The 20716-nt window shown below is 25.7% G+C and overlaps 1 protein-coding gene across 1 annotated transcript in view; it reads right to left on the bottom strand.

Annotated features, from left to right (window-relative positions):
- The window catches only part of LOC109602466 (glutamate receptor ionotropic, kainate 1), a 309420-nt gene that overhangs the window by 1744 nt on the left and 286960 nt on the right, over positions 1–20716 (bottom strand). Inside the window, exons 13-15 of the mRNA XM_049962522.1 lie at positions 5775–5972; positions 2378–2768; positions 2065–2318 (exon numbers count right to left, since the gene is read on the bottom strand). Coding sequence (XP_049818479.1) covers positions 2065–2318; positions 2378–2768; positions 5775–5972 — 843 coding nt within the window. The remainder of the gene's footprint in view (positions 1–2064; positions 2319–2377; positions 2769–5774; positions 5973–20716) is intronic.

The following is a 20716-nucleotide window of genomic DNA, read 5'->3' as shown; positions in this document are numbered from 1 at the left end:
AAAATTATTCAATAAAAATACAAGCATGGAAAGGCAAGAACAGATTCTACAATACAAATCTTAAATAAATCTATTATATAAAATTGTGAAGTACCAGTAAAAGACTTTAGTAGCCTATTATCCAAAATTATAAAGCAAAGGAGGAAATTATTCAAAAGAAATATAATCATGGAAAAGTAAAAAAGGATTCTACAATATAAGTCTTAAATAATCCTATCATTTAGAATAGTGAAGTCCCAACAGAAGACTTTGGTTGTCTATTATCTAGAATTTTAAAGCAAAGATGAAAATTATTCAATAAAAATACAAGCATGGAAAGGCAAGAACATATTCTACAATACAAATCTTAAATAAACCTATTATATAGAATTGTGAAGTACCAGTAAAGGACTTTAGTAGCCTATTATCCAAAATTATAAAGCAAAGGAGGAAATTATTCAAAAGAAATATAACCATGGAAAAGTAAAAAAGGATTCTACAATATAAGCCTTAAATAATCTTATCATTTAGAATAGTGAAGTCCCAACAGACAACTTTACTAGTTTATTATCCAGTATTTTAAAGCAAAGATGAAAATTATTCAATAAAAATACAAGCATGGAAAGGCAAGAACATATTTTACAATACAAATCTTAAATAAACCTATTATATAGAATTGTGAAGTACCAGTAAAGGACTTTAGTAGCCTATTATCCAAAATTATAAAGCAAAGAAAAGAAATATAATCATGGGAAAGTAAAAAAGGATTCTACAATATAAGTCTTAAATAATCCTATCATTTAGAATAGTGAAGTCCCAACAGAATACTTTGGTTATCTATTATCCAGAATTTTAAAGCAAAGATGAAAGTTATTCAATAAAAATACAAGCATGAAAATGTAAGAAAACATTCTATAATACCAAAATATTAAATAAACATGTTATCTAAAATTATGAAGTACCAATAAAAGACTTTAGTAGCCTATTATCCAGAATTAGAAGAAATAAAATCATGGAAAGGTAAGAAAAAATTCTACAAAAGTCTTAAATAAACATATCATCTAGAATTATGAAGTCCTTACAGAAGACTTTGGAAGCCTATTATCGAGAATTTTAAAGAAAAAGATGAAATTTTTCAAAAGAAAATTTGTCGATAAATGTAAAGCAAGGGATGATTTGAAAAGGTGTGAATATGTCAATAAAGAGATATTATAATACATATAAAATTTTGATGTAGATCTATTATAGATTGGAGTGTCGACCCAGCTTCAAATTAAAAGGACAGATTTCATAATAGGAAGCTTTGTAGGTCAATTATTTGTCACATCCTCACCCCGAAGGAATTTTAATTATGTCTGTTAAAAAACTTGAGATTAGATCCGACTCTTTGATAAATAAAAATCGTCCATACCCCGTCACACCAAGACATTCGAATCAAAGCCGTTTGCGCATTATTCTATGAAACAGTGGCGGCAAAGTAATGGAAAAGAGAAACGTGAAAACGCCGCTTTCGCGTTCCAACAAATATGATCTCTACGGAGTCGTAATAAATCAGACACGGGGTTAAAAAGAAGAAGGCATCAAGTAGCGTCGGCACAAACAGATGTAAAACACATTCCCGACGCTGCGCCTTGACGGATGAACAATGTTATACGGAAATCTGTCTGGCTAAATTAGATTAAAGGCCGCCATATATTTTTCAAACCGGATCGTTTAATTTGCGGTTTAGGGGTTGTGCACGCGTGATTTAATTTGATGAATGAATTGGTTTTATTTCAGCGGAAAGGTGGAATTATGAATCCAATAACGGGTCCGGGGAATTGTCGTATTGGCTGGTTTGATTGTTACTTGAATATAAACTGTAAAACAAATTATTTTCTTTTATTTACAATCCTTTATAAACATAAACTATCACGCAAAAGATTTTAAATCTTCATCCACGTGTTGGATTATTATTTATCCTCGATCAATGCACCAATTTAAAATTGAGGGGGTCAAATATTTGGTCTCACAGTCACAATAGTCTTTAATATGGTGTGTCTTTTTTATGTTTATTCAGTTATTATAATTGTAATTGTTGCTTACTCCGTTTAGGTGGGGTAGATCAAGAGCAGCTGGCACGTAGGTGGTGGCTGGACTACACCTGGTGCACGATCTTCTAAGAGCAGGTCTTTGTCTGGACCCGTGGCATCTGACAGCAAACCGCAGTTCCTCTGCCATTTCAGAGCAAAGAGACTGACGGTCAGTCTGGGCGTTCTTCTTGCTGTTCCAGCAAAACTCCAGGATGGCCACCATGATGGCCAGAGCCAATCCACAGAGCAACACCACGAAGACTCCACCTTAAATTAAAATTTTAATAAATTAAACATTAAAAATAAATAATAGTTTGGGTATTCACCTATGTTCTCCACCCCCAACGCATTCGCCTTCGACTCCTTACTTTTATCGTCCCTATTACACACATCGCCGGTGTTTTTCCACCACTTATCGTACAGTATTTGTATGACCCCTTTCTCCTGCAGCTCCAGAATGGCCAGCGATATCTTGTCCCTCCAGGGACTGCCCTTGGGGGTCGCGATGCCGTAGCCCTTCGAGTCGAGTAGACCGCCGATCTGGGTCAGATTGCAGTCGCGCTGGACCACGTAGTCCAGCATCGTGGACTCCATCAGGAATGCGTAGTTGCCCTCCAACACACGTTGCACCCCTTCGTCGTACGATTTGACGAACACGTTCGGCTTCTTGTTCTCCATGAAACGCCACATCTTTTGGTAGATGCCAATTTTTGAGTCCTGAAGTAGGTTAATTCATGGTAATTTGTATAAATATTAGAGTTAATAATATTTAATCATACAATTTTTAAGTTATAGTGCTTTTATGTGCACTAAAACGTTGGAAATAAACAAAATTTACAGCAAGTTGTAAAAGTTTATGAAGGTGAATGTAATATATATAAAAATAACTTTCTTAAGTTCCCCTACTTTGTAAATTTGAAAATATTATATGGCAACATAATAATAACAATAACCTACTTTTATAATTTGGTAATTATTTAGAATCACGGCTCCACCTATTTTCAGCAATAAAAAATCATTAAATTGAGCTACCGACATTTTTTTTTTCAAAATATTTTACTCATCAAAAAGTTCATCAAAAATAGCAAATTTAATAAAAAAATGTTTATGCTTTTTCATGATTAATCATGTTTTTTTAAATACTTAAATATACTTAAAATATTGATTGAAAAAAATTCAAATTTTAAAAATTCCGCTTTAAACAATTACTATTTTACCATCAACAGATAAAGATATATTTATTATCGACAGAATTTTGTCAAAGTTTACAATATATGTGGTGTATTGTGGAATTTTACAATACAAAAAAGTTTTTGTTATATAAATATTTGAAAATCTTATTATTGTTGAAATAATAAATGAGTTCAAAAAAAACTCAAAAAATCAGTATTTTTTAATTTAAAATTATTTATTTAATTAATCGTTTCATAAAAATAAATATTACGTACGATATTTTCATTTCATAAAAAAATTAAATATTACGTTATTGACATTCTTTTTGAATATATTTTATTTTTATGAACTTTCTGAAAAAATAGGTCAGGTTAGGTTAGTTTAGGTTTCTATTTTTTTCTTTTTTCTATTTGAAGAACACATATTTTTGGAATTTTAAATTACATTTTGGTTTATCGAAATAAAACTATTATATAAATATTTGAGAATCTTATTATTGGTAAAATATTTACAAATTGGAAACAAAAATTTTCAATTAATAAATGAGTTTATCAAAATTTGTTTAAAAAAAAAAAATGTTTTTATTATTATGTAAATATTTCAAAATCTTATTATTGATTGATTTTTTTGAAAATATTCTATTTTTGATGAATTTTCTGAAAAAAAGTTAGGTTATGTTATGTTTTTATTTCTTTTTTTTTTGTTAAGTTTATGTTATTATATGAATATTTGAAAATCTTATTATTGTTGAATTATTTACAAATTTGAAAAAAAAACAAGCATCAATTAATAATGATTTGTTATTTATGTTCATAAAAATTTAAAGAAAAATTTAAATATATTTTTCTCTAAGATTTCATTTCATAAACAAATGAAAAATTACGTTATTGACAATTTTTTTTTGTTTAAATATTCTATTTTTGATGAACTTTTTGAAAAAATAATCATATATTTTTGGAATTGTTTTTGTTATTATATAAATATTAATAAAATCTTATAATTGATGAAATATTTACAAATATAAAAAACAAAAAACAAACATTTTTAATAAATGCGTTCATAAAAATGTAAAGGAAGAAACCTCAAAAAATCTGTATTTTTTAAATTTAAAATTATTTTTATCTAAGAATTCATTTAAAAAATTGAAAAATTACGAGTTTGATATTTTTTTTCAAAATATTCTAATTTTGATGATCTTTGTAAAAAAGTAAGTTAGGTTAGGTTAGTTTAAATTTCTATTCCGTTTTTTAAATCATATATTTTTGGTATTTTACAATCTTGTTTATTTAAAAAAATTTTTAAGTTTTTATTATTATACAAATATTTGAAAATCTTATTAATGTTGAAATATCTATAAATTTGAAAAAAAAAACAAGAAGCATCAATTAATGAATGTGATAAAAATAAAAATTTAAAAAAAAAGGTTAAAAAATCAGTATTTTTTAAATTTAAATTTATTTTTTCACTAAAGTTTCATTTATAAATTACGTTTTAATATTCTATTTTTGATGAAGTTTCGGAAAACAAGTTTTAATTATTAAATATTTTAATAGAAATTTAAAGAAAAAAACTTAAAAAATCTGTATTTTTTAAATTTCATGAAAAATTGAAAAATTACTTTATTGACATTTTTTTATGAAAATATTCTATATCTGATGAAAGAAATAGACATACAATATACATTTTTCTTTCATAAAAATTTCAAGGAAATTTGTTAAAAATCAATTTTTTAATTATTTATTGATAATTATAATTAAAAATTTTTGACTTCTTTTCAATTAATCAAGACAAGTTCTTCATCACGTATAAAAATAGAACATTTTAAAAAAATATATGAAAGAATATTGATTTTTTGATTTTTAATATTATAAACAACTTTTAAATAAGAAAAAAAATAAAAAATAAATTTTCAAAAATTCGTTATATAAATAGAATATTTTAAAAAAATATATAAATAAATATTGATTTTTACATTATAAACAATTTTTAAATAAGTAAAAAAATAAAAAAAAGTCAGAAATTCGAAATAAATTGAAAAATTACGTTATCGATATTTTTTTGAACTTCAAAAAATTAGCATTATTTCAACTTTAAAATTAATTTTTCAATAGAAAATCTTAATATTTCAAAACATAATGCGCCAATGAGTACAATATTTTGAGAAAAAGAAAACTAAAAAAGTGTGGACTATAAAAATTACCCATAAAGGTTGTTAAGTTTCAATTAACATTAATACTTTGATAAATTAAACCTTGTCTTGTACAAATTAGTTTAGATTATAAAAATTAGATGGGCATATAAATGTGACAAAGAGTAATTACGGAAAAAACAATGAAAAGAAACCAGAAAACCGAAACCCCCATTTCACTTGTTGTAATGCGGACTCCCCAACGACATCACCCCGTTATGAAATTCCAACCGGAATATTCAAAACGATAAACCGTAATCGTAAAACTTAACACCTTCCAGGCCACAAATTCGCGCCGCTACGAGCCCATACACATGCAGGGGTCTCGCAAGGGGAATAACGGGGTGAACGGTCATACTAACCCTAAAGAAGGTCATGGTGCTGCCGCCTTCCAAGGTCCCGTAGGCGATCTCGTTCTGTTCGGCCAGGTCCTGGGCACTCTCGATGGGCGTGATCATGCGTTCCACCGTCAGGAACGCGGCCAAATTCGCCGTGTACGAGGAGATTATTATCAACGTGAAGAACCACCATATACCGCCCACAATTCTCGTCGAAGTTGCCTGCGAAAATCAACGTTTGAATACAAATCGTCTTTGAAATGCATCAAAGAGTTTATTCGTGTTATTTGCTAAAAGGGGATTTTGTTATATCACAATTTATGTTTGTATAACTACATTTAATGTCAATGTTGAATTTAATTTTAGGTATAAAGTCAAGCTATGTATTTTTAATTAAATATTCTGTTCACTCAGCAATGTTGCATACGTTATCTCCCGAATAATTCCGGTTAATTACAATATTCAATTTAAATGACATAACTTGTGAAAGACAAATTAAGTTAGGACAATCCTGTGACGTTTATTCAGGCAGACATTATTTTATGTGGCTAAATTATACAAACGAAACAAATTTTTGAATAAATGGATAATAGTGTAACTTTGATGTTAAAATATTTATATAATATAAATTTTATGTTCTTTTAGTATAAACTTTATGATATAGAAAACTATCTGTACATCAAATCAAGCTGTCTTTAGATCATCCCTTATTATTTAAATAAAAGTACACCATGTGAGTGTAACCAGTAAATTTGATCATATAAACTTTATATTCTTATTAAACTTTTAGATTTTAGAGTGTTGAAGTTATAAAATAAAGTTTTATGTTTCGTCCTAAATATTTGCCATAAAAGATAATACAACATTAAATAAAATATTATTTTAAATTCATATAAATGATATTAAATTTATCTATTTCCAATAAAGTTTTATTAAACAATATTTATTCGTAGATCACATAGTTTGATGGGGGATGCTTATTAAAAGTTTCTACGATCTTAAGGCAACCACTATTGTTAAAAATTAATAATACACATATTATTATTATTATTAAAAAAATTATATTATACAAGGTGTTTCTAAAGTGGGTGGTCAAAATTTGAACAAACTCAAAAGTTACTTCTAAAATTCTCCTGAAACAAATACAGTCATCAAATTTAAATTTCAAAAATTGTTTTTTCTCATATTTTTGTAATATTTGCTCCAATTATGTTCAAATTTGGTATGCATTATCTTAAAATATATTACTATAATTCAGTGTGATAAATTATTCCATATTGTTACAGTGGCGTAGAATCTGGGGAGGACTTATTTTTCTCCTTTTCTATTTTATACTTCTCTGAATATTTTTTAAAACTTTTAAGTTTTTTATATTCTTTGCACAATTTGGAAGAAAAAAGGTGCTTTGATTAATTTTGATTATCACACCCGTTTTTGAGATATTTCAAATTAAATTTTCACAGTAATTTTCTTCAAATATTAATACTGAAATATCTTAAAAACCGTTGTGATAATTGATATTAATTAAGAATACCTTTTTTCTTCCAAATTATGCAAAGAATCTGAAATGCTTTATAAGTTTAAAAAATATTCAGTGGTTAAGAAATTAGGACGAGAAAAAGAGGGGAACCCTCCTGAAAGTACCTCACTGTACAGTAAGGAAAAAGTTTATTACATTAAATTATGGGTATGTATTTTAGGATAACACATACCAAATTTAAACACGATTGGACTAAAGGTTACAAAAATATACAAAATACAATTTTTGTAATTTAAATTTTTCAAGAAAAAGAATAGATTTTCTTCATTATTGTATGTGTTCTAACTGCTCCCAAATTTTGAGCACCAATTTTAGAAAATTATATATTAATTTATTAGAAAATAATGACATATATGTTTTGTAAATAGTTTCTGACGTCAACTTTCAGCAAATTTCACGCACTAATACAGAGATTCATTGCATTACAGCCGTTGGTTTAACTTAATGCATTTAACGTATCGATTAAATTATATATTCAAGTTTGATTCTCTAAAATCAGTTTCATGAGCATGATAAATTATGCGACGGGATTATATGGTTTAGATGCATGATTGCATTAGATGAATCACGTTTTTTACTACACCCCCATTAGCATACCGTTTTAACTATCTAACAATTAAAGTAACGCTTCAAAACTGAAATTGATTTAGAAGTTTAATCTCTAGATTAACAGCTTAAGAATGGGATTATGTGGAGTTTAAAATGAAGTGAAGTATTCAGATAAGGGAATTATCAATGTGGAAGAGAAATTTGGTGGCGAATAAGTACACATTTAATTAGAATGGTGGTTTCTATTTAACACGTGGATTTACTTCTAATACTTCTAATATGATGTCGTTTCAAAGGTGACTCCAAAGTCACAACCACAAAACCATACAACAAATAAAATATAAGGGTCTAAATGTTTGTATCTTTGTTGTCCTTATTCAAACTTACTAATTTAAATGTAATAAAATTATTTTATAAAATGTTGTGGAAATCAAAAATTTTTATGTCATGTCACTTCCTTTTCAATTTGATCCACCTTCTATGAAGTAATCCTGCAACATCTTGGAATAATAATATCTTTATCAATATTACCCTTTGCGCTTTACCTTTTCACACCATTTATTATAGGAAAATGTTTAGTCCTTAAAAAAATATAACATACATACATTACTATTTTAATATTAATTAGGAAATTCTAATTAAATACAATCAAAATATTTTATATTTTATTAAAAATAATTACACTACACTGTTTTTTCTAAGCTGGTACTATATAGGGGGTTGAAGCTGGTACCACATGTGTGGTGGAAACTGTTAAAGTATAATTAAATGACATTTATCATTATTTTCAGGATTCTACCATAGAAACCAACAGTTTTTGATATATATTTCTTTATTTTACGTTTTAAATTTGGTTTATCTTGTTTAAAGTACTTTTTAATTGGTATATTAGGAAATTTAACATACTTTGTTTTATTTACATCTATTTAAACGACTTTTATCGTTTGTTTTTAAAATTCTACAATAGAAATCAATAGTTTTTGGTATATAATTCTTTCTTTTATATTTTAAATTTGATTTATCTTGTTGTTTAAAGTACTTTTTAATTGGTATATTAGGAAATTTAACATATTTTGTTTTGTTAACATCTATTTAAACGACTTTTATCGTTTTTTTCAAAATTCTACAATAGAAACCAGCAATTTTTGCTATATATTTCTTTATTTTACGTTTTAAATTTGGTTTATCTTGTTGTTTAAAGTACTTTTTAATTGATATATTAGGAAATTTAACATATTTTGTTTTATTTACATCTATTTAATCGACTTTTATCGTTTGTTTTTAAAATTCTACAATAGAAATCAATAGTTTTTGGTATATAATTCTTTCTTTTATATTTTAAATTTGGTTTATCTTGTTGTTTAAAGTACTTTTAAATTGGTATATTAGGAAATTTTACATATTTCGTTTTGTTAACATCTATTTATACAACTTTTATCGTTTTATTTCAAAATTCTACAGTAGAAATCAATAGTTTTTTGTATATAATACTTTCTTTTATATTTTAAATTTGGTTTATCTTGTTGTTTAAAGTACTTTTAAATTGGCATATTAGGAAATTTAACATATTTCGTTTTGTTAACATTTATTTAAACGACTTTTATCGTTTTTTTCAAAATTCTTCAATAGAAACCAGCAGTTTTTGGTGTATATTTCTTTGTTTTATGTTTTAAATTTGGTTTATCTTGTTGTTTAAAGTACTTTTTAATTCGTATATTAGGAAATTTAATATATTTACATCTATTTAAACAACTTTTATCGTTTTCTTTCAAAATTCTACAATAGAAATCAGTAGTTTTTGGTATCTAATTCTTTTATATTTTAAATTTGGTTTATCTTGTTGTTTAAAGTACTTTTTAATTGGTATATTAGAAAATTTAACATATTTTGTTTTGTTAACATCTATTTAAACGACTTTTATCGCTTTTTTCAAAATTCTACAATAAAAATCAATAGTTTTTGGTATATAATTCTTTCTTTTATATTTTAAATTTGGTTTATCTTGTTGTTTAAAGTACTTTTAAATTGGTATATTAGGAAATTTAACGTATTTCGTTTTGTTAACATCTATTTAAACAACTTTTATCGTTTTTTTCAAAATTCTGCAATAGAAACCAGTATTTTTGGTATATATTTCTTTATTTTATGTTTTAAATTTGGTTTATCTTGTTGTTTAAAGTACTTTTTAATTGGTATGTTTGGAAATTTAACATATTTTGTTTTGTTAATATCTATTTAAACGACGTTTATCGTTTTTTCCAAAATTCTACAATAGAAACCAGCAGTTTTTGGTGTATATTTGTTTGTTTTATGTTTTCAATTTGGTTTATCTTGTTGTTTAAAGTACTTTTTAATTGATGTATTAGGAAATTTAATATATTTCGTTTTGTTAACATCTATTTAAACAACTTTTATCGTTTTCTTTCAAAATTCTACAGTAGAAATCAATAGTTTTTTGTATATAATACTTTCTTTTATATTTTAAATTTGGTTTATCTTGTTGTTTAAAGTACTGTTAAATTGGTATATTAGGAAATTTAACATATTTCGTTTTGTTAACATTGATTTAAACGACTTTTATCGTTTTTTTCAAAATTCTTCAATAGAAACCAGCAGTTTTTGGTGTATATTTCTTTGTTTTGTTTTAAATTTGGTTTATCTTGTTGTTTAAAGTACTTTTTAATTGATATATTAGGAAATTTAATATATTTCGTTTTGTTAACATCTATTTAAACAACTTTTATCGTTTTCTTTCAAAATTCTACAATGGAAATCCGTAGTTTTTGGTATCTAATTCTTTCTTTTATATTTTAAATTTGGTTTATCTTGTTGTTTAAAGTACTTTTTAATTGGTATATTAGGAAATTTAACATATTTCGTTTTATTAACATCTATTTAAACGACTTTTATCGTTTTCTTTCAAAATTCTACAATAGAAATCAGTAGTTTTTGGTATCTAATTCTTTCTTTTATATTTTAAATTTGGTTTATCTTGTTGTTTAAAGTACTTTTTAATTGGTATATTAGGAAATTTAATATATTTACATCTATTTAAACAACTTTTATCGTTTTCTTTCAAAATTCTACAATAGAAATCAGTAGTTTTTGGTATCTAATTCTTTCTTTTATATTTTAAATTTGGTTTTTGCTATATATTTCTTTATTTTATGTTTTAAATTTGATTTATCTTGTTTAAAGTACTTTTTAACTGGTATATTAGGAAATTTTACATATTTTGTTTTATTTACATCTATTTAAACTACTTTTATCGTTTTCTTTCAAAATTCTACAATAGAAACCAACAGTTTTTGGTATATATTTCTTTATTTTATATTTTAGATTTGGTTTATCTTGTTGTTTAAAGTACTTTTAAATTGGTATATTAAGAAATTTAACATATTTCATTTTGTTAACATCTATTTAAACAACTTTTATCGTTTTTTTTTTAAATTTCACAATAGAAACCAGCAGTTTTTGGTATGTATTTCTTTATTTTATGTTTTAAATTTGGTTTATTTTGATGTTTAAAGTACTTTTTAATGGGTATATTAGGAAATTTAATAAATTTCATTTTGTTAACATCTATTTAAACGACTTTTATCGTTGCTTTTCAAAATTCTACAATATAAACCAACAGTTTTTGGTATATATTCCTTTATTTTATTTTTTAAATTTTATTTATCTTGTTGTTTAAAGTACTTTTTAATTGGTATATTAGGAAATGTAACATATTTCATTTTGTTAACATCTATTTAAACGACTTTTATCATTTTCTTTCAAAATTTTAAAATAGAAACCAGCAATTTTTGGTATATATTTCTTTATTTTATGTTTTAAATTTGGTTTATCTTGTTGTTTAAAGTACTTTTTAGTTGGTATATTAGGAAATCTAATATATTTTGTTTCGTTAATATCTATTTAATCGACAATTCTCTGGACACCAGAGTACATACATTTTGATGTACTAGCTTTTCTACAAAATCCTTCAGCATGAATATTGTATCTCCGGCAACTAAGTGGAAATTAAATCAATGGAGGATTGACAATATTGAAATTGTTCACATGATCAATTTAGTTGCCAAATTACTAAAGTACACAACGCCTAATTGTAAGCTAAATCAAATATTAGAGAGGAAATTCTATAATACAACAGGTTATACTTCTGTGATTTATTCAAGAAGCGAACAGCAATCAACATCTACGTCGATTATACATATCCAATCTCAGTGTTAATAATAGATTGTAGCTGCTTCCTAAGTTAGTGCCATTCCAAATATGTACTCCTTAATCAAACCCAATCCCCTCAGTTTACCTTCGGATTGAGATCGGATCCTTGCTGCATCAGGGACCCGATGGTGAACCAGAAACTGTTCCCGATAGTGAATCCGTTTTCTAATACCTCAAGCGTGCCGGTTTCGCGGCCGCAGTGTTCGTGTTCCGGCCCCGCTAGGGCCAAAGTCTCATGAATAATGTCCGCGTCGTCGATGTCTAAATCGATGCAACCCTGACAGTGGGCATGGGTCCCGCAGTCCGACTCCTCGCAGCTCGACACCCCCGACGAGTTCTCGCACGAGGCCTCCTCGGGCGTCGGTTCGCATCTTGAAACGGGAGTTGCGGGATAAATCACGTCGGCTATTATTTTTCTGGCGTTTCGTTACGGACCGCGTGAAATGGGTTCGGGTGTTTTTTTGAGTTTCAATGATATATCGCGGGGGAAGTGGTGGTTAGTTAGGCTATACGGATTTATATTATTTGAATATGTCCACTAGAGAAAACTTTTCGAAAAGGGAAAAAACTTCGATGGAATAAAATATTATGGAAAACCTGTCAAGCTTATAAAAAATATTGTTACAAATAGATAATAGTATCTATAGTGGTGGTCGTCAAGTTTATATCTTTAACTGCTTAACATAAGTATTTATCTTATTTGAATACGTCTTCTAGGGAAAACTTTTGATAAAGATGAAAAATCTTTAAAGAAATAAAATATTATGGAAAATATACCTATCTTATTAAAGACATTAAAACAATAGATAAAGGTATCTAATGACCGATACTAATTTTATAAATTTGTCTACTAAATACTGATTTATCTTTTATGAATATATTTACGAGAGAAAATATGTGGTAAAATGTTTCAGAGGAATACAATAACAATAACAAAAGTTATCAACTTAAAAATATAAAAAATATATTGATAGATAGATTAATATTACATGAATATCTTTACTACAAAAAGTATATGAGAAAAATAGAAAATTTTAGAGGAATACAATATTAACAAAATTTGTAAAGCTTATAAAATATATTGATATAAACAGATGAAAGCAGGTGAAAGTTTTTGTAATGATCGTTACTTATTTTGTAAGTTTGGCTACTTAAAATGGAAATTTATCTTACATGGATATCTCTATTAGAAAAAAATATGTGAGGAAAGGATCAAATTTCAGAGGAATATAATATTAACAGTATTTGTATACCTTATAAAATTTATTGATATGAATAGGTGAAAGTTTTTGTAATGATCGTTACTAATTTTGTAAAGTTGGCTACTTAATATGGAAATTTATCTTACATGGATATCTTTACTAGAAAAAAATATGTGATAAAAGGAGAAAATTTCAGAAGAATATAATATTAAGAAAATTTGTGAAGCTTATAAAATATATTGATATAAATAGGCGAACGTTTCTGTAATGATCTTTACTAATTTTGTAAGTTTGGCTAATTAATATGGAGATTTATCTTACATGGATATCTCTATTAGAAAAAAATATGTGAGGAAAGGAGAAAATTTCAGAGGAATACAATATTAACAAAATTTGTGAAGCTTATAAAATATATTGATATAAACAGGTGAAAGTTTTTGTAATGATCGTTACTAATTTTGTAAGTTTGGCTACTTAATTTGGAGATTTATCTTACATGGATATCTCTATTAGAAAAAAAATATGTGAGGAAAGGATAAAATTTCAGAGGAATATAATATTAACAAAATTTGTGAAGCTTATAAAATATATTGATATAAACAGGTGAAAGTTTTTGTAATGATCGTTACTAATTTTGTAAGTTTGGCTACTTAATATGGAAATTTATCTTACATGGATATCTCTATTAGAAAAAATATGTGAGAAAAGGAGAAAATTTTAGAGGAATAAAATATTGACAAAATTTGTGAAGCTTATAAAATATATTGATATAAACAGGTGAAAGTTTTTGTAATGATCTTTACTAATTTTGTAAGTTTGGCTACTTAATATGGAGATTTATCTTAGATGGATATCTCTATTAGAAAAAAATTTCTGAGGAATATAATATAAACAAAATTTGTGAAGTTTATAAAATATATTTATATAAATAGGTGAAAGTTTTTGTAATGATCGTTACTAATTTTGTAAAGTTGACTAATTAATATGGAAATTTATCTTACATGGATATCTCTATTAGAAAAAAATATGTGAGGAAAGGAGAAAATTTCAGAGGAATACAATATTAACAAAATTTGTGAAGCTTATAAAATATATTGATATAAACAGGTGAAAGTTTTTGTAATGATCGTTACTAATTTTGTAAGTTTGGCTACTTAATTTGGAGATTTATCTTACATGGATATCTTTATCAGAAAAAAATATGTGAGGAAAGGATAAAATTTCAGAGGAATATAATATTAACAAAATTTGTGAAGCTTATAAAATATATTGATATAAACAGGTGAAAGCTTTTGTAATGAACGTTACTAATTTTGTAAGTTTGGCTACTTAATATGGAGATTTATCTTAGATGGATATCTCTATTAGAAAAAAATATGTGAGAACAGGAGAAAATTTCAGAGGAATATAATATTAACAAAATTTGCGAAACTTATAAAATATATTGATATAAATAGGTGAAAGTTTTTGTAATGATCGTTACTAATTTTGTAAGTTTGATTACTTAATATGGAGATTTATCTTACATGGATATCTCTATTAGAAAAAAATATGTGAGGGAAGGAGAAAATTTCAGAGGAATACAATATTAACAAAATTTGTGAAGCTTATAAAATATATTGATATAAATAGGCGAACGTTTCTGTAATGATCTTTACTAATTTTGTAAGTTTCGCTAATTAATATGGAGATTTATCTTAGATGGATATCTCTATTAGAAAAAAATTTCAGAGGAATATAATATAAACAAAATTTGTGAAGTTTATAAAATATATTTATATAAATAGGTGAAAGTTTTTGCAATGATCGTTACTAATTTTGTAAGTTTGGCTATTTAATATGGAGATTTATCTTACATGGATATCTCTATTAGAAAAAAATATGTGAGGAAAGGAGAAAATTTCAGAGGAATACAATATTAACAAAATTTGTGAAGCTTATAAAATATATTGATATAAATAGGCGAACGTTTCTGTAATGATCTTTACTAATTTTGTAAGTTTCGCTAATTAATATGGAGATTTATCTTACATGGATATCTCTATTAGAAAAAAATATGTGAGGAAAGGAGAAATTTTCAGAGGAATACAATATTAACAAAATTTGTGAAGCTTATAAAATATATTGATATAAACAGGTGAAAGCTTTTGTAATGAACGTTACTAATTTTGTAAGTTTGGCTACTTAATATGGAGATTTATCTTAGATGGATATCTCTATTAGAAAAAAATATGTGAGAAAAGGAGAAAATTTCAGAGGAATATAATATTAACAAAATTTGCGAAACTTATAAAATATATTGATATAAATAGGTGAAAGTTTTTGTAATGATCGTTACTAATTTTGTAAGTTTGATTACTTAATATGGAGATTTATCTTACATGGATATCTCTATTAGAAAAAAATATGTGAGGAAAGGAGAACATTTCAGAGGAATACAATATTAACAAAATTTGTGAAGCTTATAAAATATATTGATATAAACAGGTGAGAATTTTTGTAATAATCGTTACTAATTTTGTAAGTTTGGCTATTTAATATGGAGATTTATCTTTCAAGGATATTTCTATTAGAAAAAATGTGTGAGGAAAGGATAAAATTTCGGAGGAATATAATATTAACAAAATTTGTGAAGCTTATAAAATATATTGATATAAACAGGTGAGAGTTTTTGTAATGATCGTTACTAATTTTGTAAGTTGGCTATTTAATATGGAGATTTATCTTTCAAGGATATCTCTATTAGAAAAAATATGTAAGGAAAGGATAAAATTTCAGAGGAATACAATATTAACAAAATTTGTGAAGCTTATAACATATATTGATATAAACAGGTGAAAGTTTTTGTAATGATCGTTACTAATTTTGTAAAGTTGACTAATTAATATGGAAATTTATCTTACATGGATATCTTTATTAGAAAAAAATATGTGAGGAAAGGAGAAAATTTCAGAGGAATATAATATTAACAAAATTTGTGAAGCTTATAAAATATATTGATATAAACAGGTGAAAGCTTTTGTAATGAACGTTACTAATTTTGTAAGTTTGGCTACTTAATATGGAGATTTATCTTAGATGGATATCTCTATTAGAAAAAAATTTCAGAGGAATATAATATAAACAAAATTTGTGAATTTTATAAAATATATTTATATAAATAGGTGAAAGTTTTTGTAATGATCGTTACTAATTTTGTAAAGTTGACTAATTAATATGGAAATTTATCTTACATGGATATCTCTATTAGAAAAAAATATGTGAGGAAAGGAGAAAATTTCAGAGGAATATAATATTAATAAAATTTGTGAAGCTTATAAAATATATTGATATAAACAGGTGAAAGCTTTTGTAATGAACGTTACTAATTTTGTAAGTTTGGCTACTTAATATGGAGATTTATCTTAGATGGATATCTCTATTAGAAAAAAATTTCAGAGGAATATAATATAAACAAAATTTGTGAAGTTTATAAAATATATTTATATAAATAGGTGAAAGTTTTTGTAATGATCGTTACTAATTTTGTAAAGTTGACTAATTAATATGGAAATTTATCTTACATGGATATCTCTATTAGAAAAAAATATGTGAGGAAAGGAGAAAATTTCAGAGGAATACAATATTAACAAAATTTGTGAAGCTTATAAAATATATTGATATAAACAGGTGAAAGTTTTTGTAATGATCGTTACTAATTTTGTAAGTTTGGCTACTTAATGTGGAAATTTATCTTACATGGATATCTCTATTAGAAAAAAATATGTGAGGAAAGGAGAAAATTTCAGAGGAATACAATATTAACAAAATTTGTGAAGCTTATAAAATATATTGATATAAACAGGTGAGAGTTTTTGCAATGATCGTTACTAATTTTGTAAGTTTGGCTATTTAATATGGAGATTTATCTTTCAACGATATCTCTATTAGAAAAAATATGTGAGGAAAGGATAAAATTTCAGAGGAATATAATATTAACAAAATTTGTGAAGCTTATAAAATATATTGATATAAACAGGTGAGAGTTTTTGTAATAATCGTTACTAATTTTGTAAGTTTGGCTATTTAATATGGAGATTTATCTTTCAAGGATATTTCTATTAGAAAAAATGTGTGAGGAATGGATAAAATTTCGGAGGAATATAATATTAACAAAATTTGTGAAGCTTATAAAATATATTGATATAAACAGGTGAGAGTTTTTGTAATGATCGTTACTAATTTTGTAAGTTGGCTATTTAATATGGAGATTTATCTTTCAAGGATATCTCTATTAGAAAAAATATGTAAGGAAAGGATAAAATTTCAGAGGAATACAATATTAACAAAATTTGTGAAGCTTATAAAATATATTGATATAAACAGGTGAAAGTTTTTGTAATGATCGTTACTAATTTTGTAAAGTTGACTAATTAATATGGAAATTTATCTTACATGGATATCTCTATTAGAAAAAAATATGTGAGGAAAGGAGAAAATATCAGAGGAATATAATATTAATAAAATTTGTGAAGCTTATAAAATATATTGATATAAACAGGTGAAAGCTTTTGTAATGAACGTTACTAATTTTGTAAGTTTGGCTACTTAATATGGAGATTTATCTTAGATGGATATCTCTATTAGAAAAAAATTTCAGAGGAATATAATATAAACAAAATTTGTGAAGTTTATAAAATATATTTATATAAATAGGTGAAAGTTTTTGTAATGATCGTTACTAATTTTGTAAAGTTGACTAATTAATATGGAAATTTATCTTACATGGATATCTCTATTAGAAAAAAATATGTGAGGGAAGGAGAAAATTTCAGAGGAATACAATATTAACAAAATTTGTGAAGCTTATAAAATATATTGATATAAACAGGTGAAAGTTTTTGTAATGATCGTTACTAATTTTGTAAGTTTGGCTACTTAATATGGAAATTTATCTTACATGGATATCTCTATTAGAAAAAATATGTGAGAAAAGGAGAAAATTTTAGAGGAATAAAATATTGACAAAATTTGTGAAGCTTATAAAATATATTGATATAAACAGGTGAAAGTTTCTGTAATAATACTTTTAACTACTTAATATAAGAATTTTTCTTACAAAAATATCTTTACTAGGGAAAATATGTGGAAAAAAGAGAAAATATTAGAAGAATAAAATATTAACAAAATTTATCAAGTTTTTAAAATATATTGATAGAATAGATGAAAGTATTTGTAGTGTTTTATAATATCTTTTTTTGTTGTTCGATTTAAAACATCATTGACTACTCTGAAGTGCTCAGGTGTATTTTTTGATCAATAAGAAAAAAATACTGCAACTCCATCAATTTCAACATGAAAATTGTGGAAAAAAAAAAACTTTGCAAGTAATCATGACGTAAAATTATTTTGCCCACTTTTGACTAAAAGCCATTTCATTTTCCAATTCGGAACATGTCTGTACTTTATATATCTCGCTTCGTGAAAGATTACTATGATTGAATGACCTCATTTACTGTAACTAGAAACTGTCGTACGCTCTTTGAACGTTTAAATAAAACTCCCGTAGACTCCTCGGAAATTTTAAACTCGCCGAAACGAACTTTGAGCAAATAAATTTTAAGCGTAATATTAGATGTGCAACAACTACACGTATATTACATTAAAACCAACGATCTCTTTGGTACACGAGTCTGGAGCGTTGATTTTGTTTTAAATCATCTCAACCGGGATTTAAGGTTGCATCCAACGTTAAATGTAAGATATTTATACCCGTATTCGTCGGCGTATTTCTTAAGCAGGCAGTCATCGCACAGTCGAGGTTCGTGCCACTCCCTAGGCGAAAACCGGGCAACTATCCAAATTGTTATCGATACCAGAATGTACGCTCCGGCCATATAAAACCAAATTTCAACCGCCAGAGGTGTCAAAAATGAAAAGAGACGTGTCGGCGTCCTGGTTCTTATCTGGAAAAGTTTGAAAAGTGCTTTTTACTGGCAAACTTTCACGACCACAGTAATTAACCATGTTGCGACTGGAAAACGTTTCTTGTACAGTCGCAAAAATCTTGTGCAGGACGATCCACAACACAAATTAACCACACAAAATTGTTATGCACTAATTTAACGTTGCATTTTTCGCTGGCCCAATAAATATTACAAATTGACCCTCAGTGTTTGAGCACGTCCCCAAAAAAACTCCATTCTTAATTGGTTCTCGGTACGAACCAATACAAACTTTGAGAGTATTTACGTTTAATCAAAGATGCAATTACCTGTCTGAAGTTCGATTTTAATTAAATGCTTGTTGATATTTAGAGACAGGCGGAAAAAAAAAAATTAAAGCTATGCACAAGCCCGGAGGCTGTTTAAATTCCGTGATTACGCCGACAACCGACGAATTTTCAAGGAAAACGGCTCTAGAAACGTTTTAGCCTCGGAGTTGGCTTAATCCTACTTTATAATTAAAACGTTTTGAATAAAAACATGGTTTTTGATGAGATTTTTTTTTAAATGTTTTGTAGTTAGTTCAAATAATCCAAAAATTATTCTATTATAAATACTCAGATGTATTAAAGATAATCAAAGATATCTTTTAGTTAGTATACAACTGTTTATTTAAATTACAATTAAAATATATTGAAACTACTTTTTATTAAAATATATAAATTAGAATATAATATATAATATTATCATAACCATTACTTTCTAAAGCTAAATTCCCAGATATTAAAGATATAAATTTGATAGTAATATCCTATTATTACCATTACTTTTAAGCTGGTGTCACAGATTTTAAAGATAATCAAAGATATATTTTAATTTGATATACTAATCTTTATTTAAATTAGATTTAAAATTTATTAAAACTATTTTTAAAGTAATAATAATTTTTGTTCGAATATAAATTTGTAAATAATACCTTATCATTACCATTACTTTTAAGCTCAGATATTAAAGATAGTCAAAGATATGGTTTAATTTGCATACTAAAATTTATTTAAATAATATTTAAAATATACTGAAAATTATTTTCAAAATAATACTAACTTATATTGTAACGTAAACTGGAAAATAATACCTTATTATTACCATTACTTTTAAGCTATTTTCTCAGATATTTAAGATAGTCAAAGATAAGTTTCAATTTGCATACTAAAATTTATTTAAATTATGTTTAAAATATACTACAAATTTTTTTCAAAGTAATATTAACTTTTATTGTAACATAAACTGGAAAATAATATTTAACTATTACCATTGCTTTTAAGCTGGTCTCACACATATTAAAGATAATCAAAGATATATTTTAATTCGTATAATAATGTTTAATTAAAATATATTTAAAATATACTGAAAACTATTTTCAAAGTAATATTAACTTTTATTGTAATATAAACAAGAAAATAATATCTTATTATTACAATATTTTTAAACTAGTTTCTCAGATATTAAAGATAATCAAAGAAT

This window comes from Aethina tumida, chromosome 2 (genome assembly GCF_024364675.1).
Source record: "Aethina tumida isolate Nest 87 chromosome 2, icAetTumi1.1, whole genome shotgun sequence".
In the NCBI taxonomy this organism is placed as follows: Eukaryota; Metazoa; Arthropoda; class Insecta; order Coleoptera; family Nitidulidae; genus Aethina; species Aethina tumida.
This window is presented reverse-complemented; position numbering and strand designations above follow the sequence as displayed.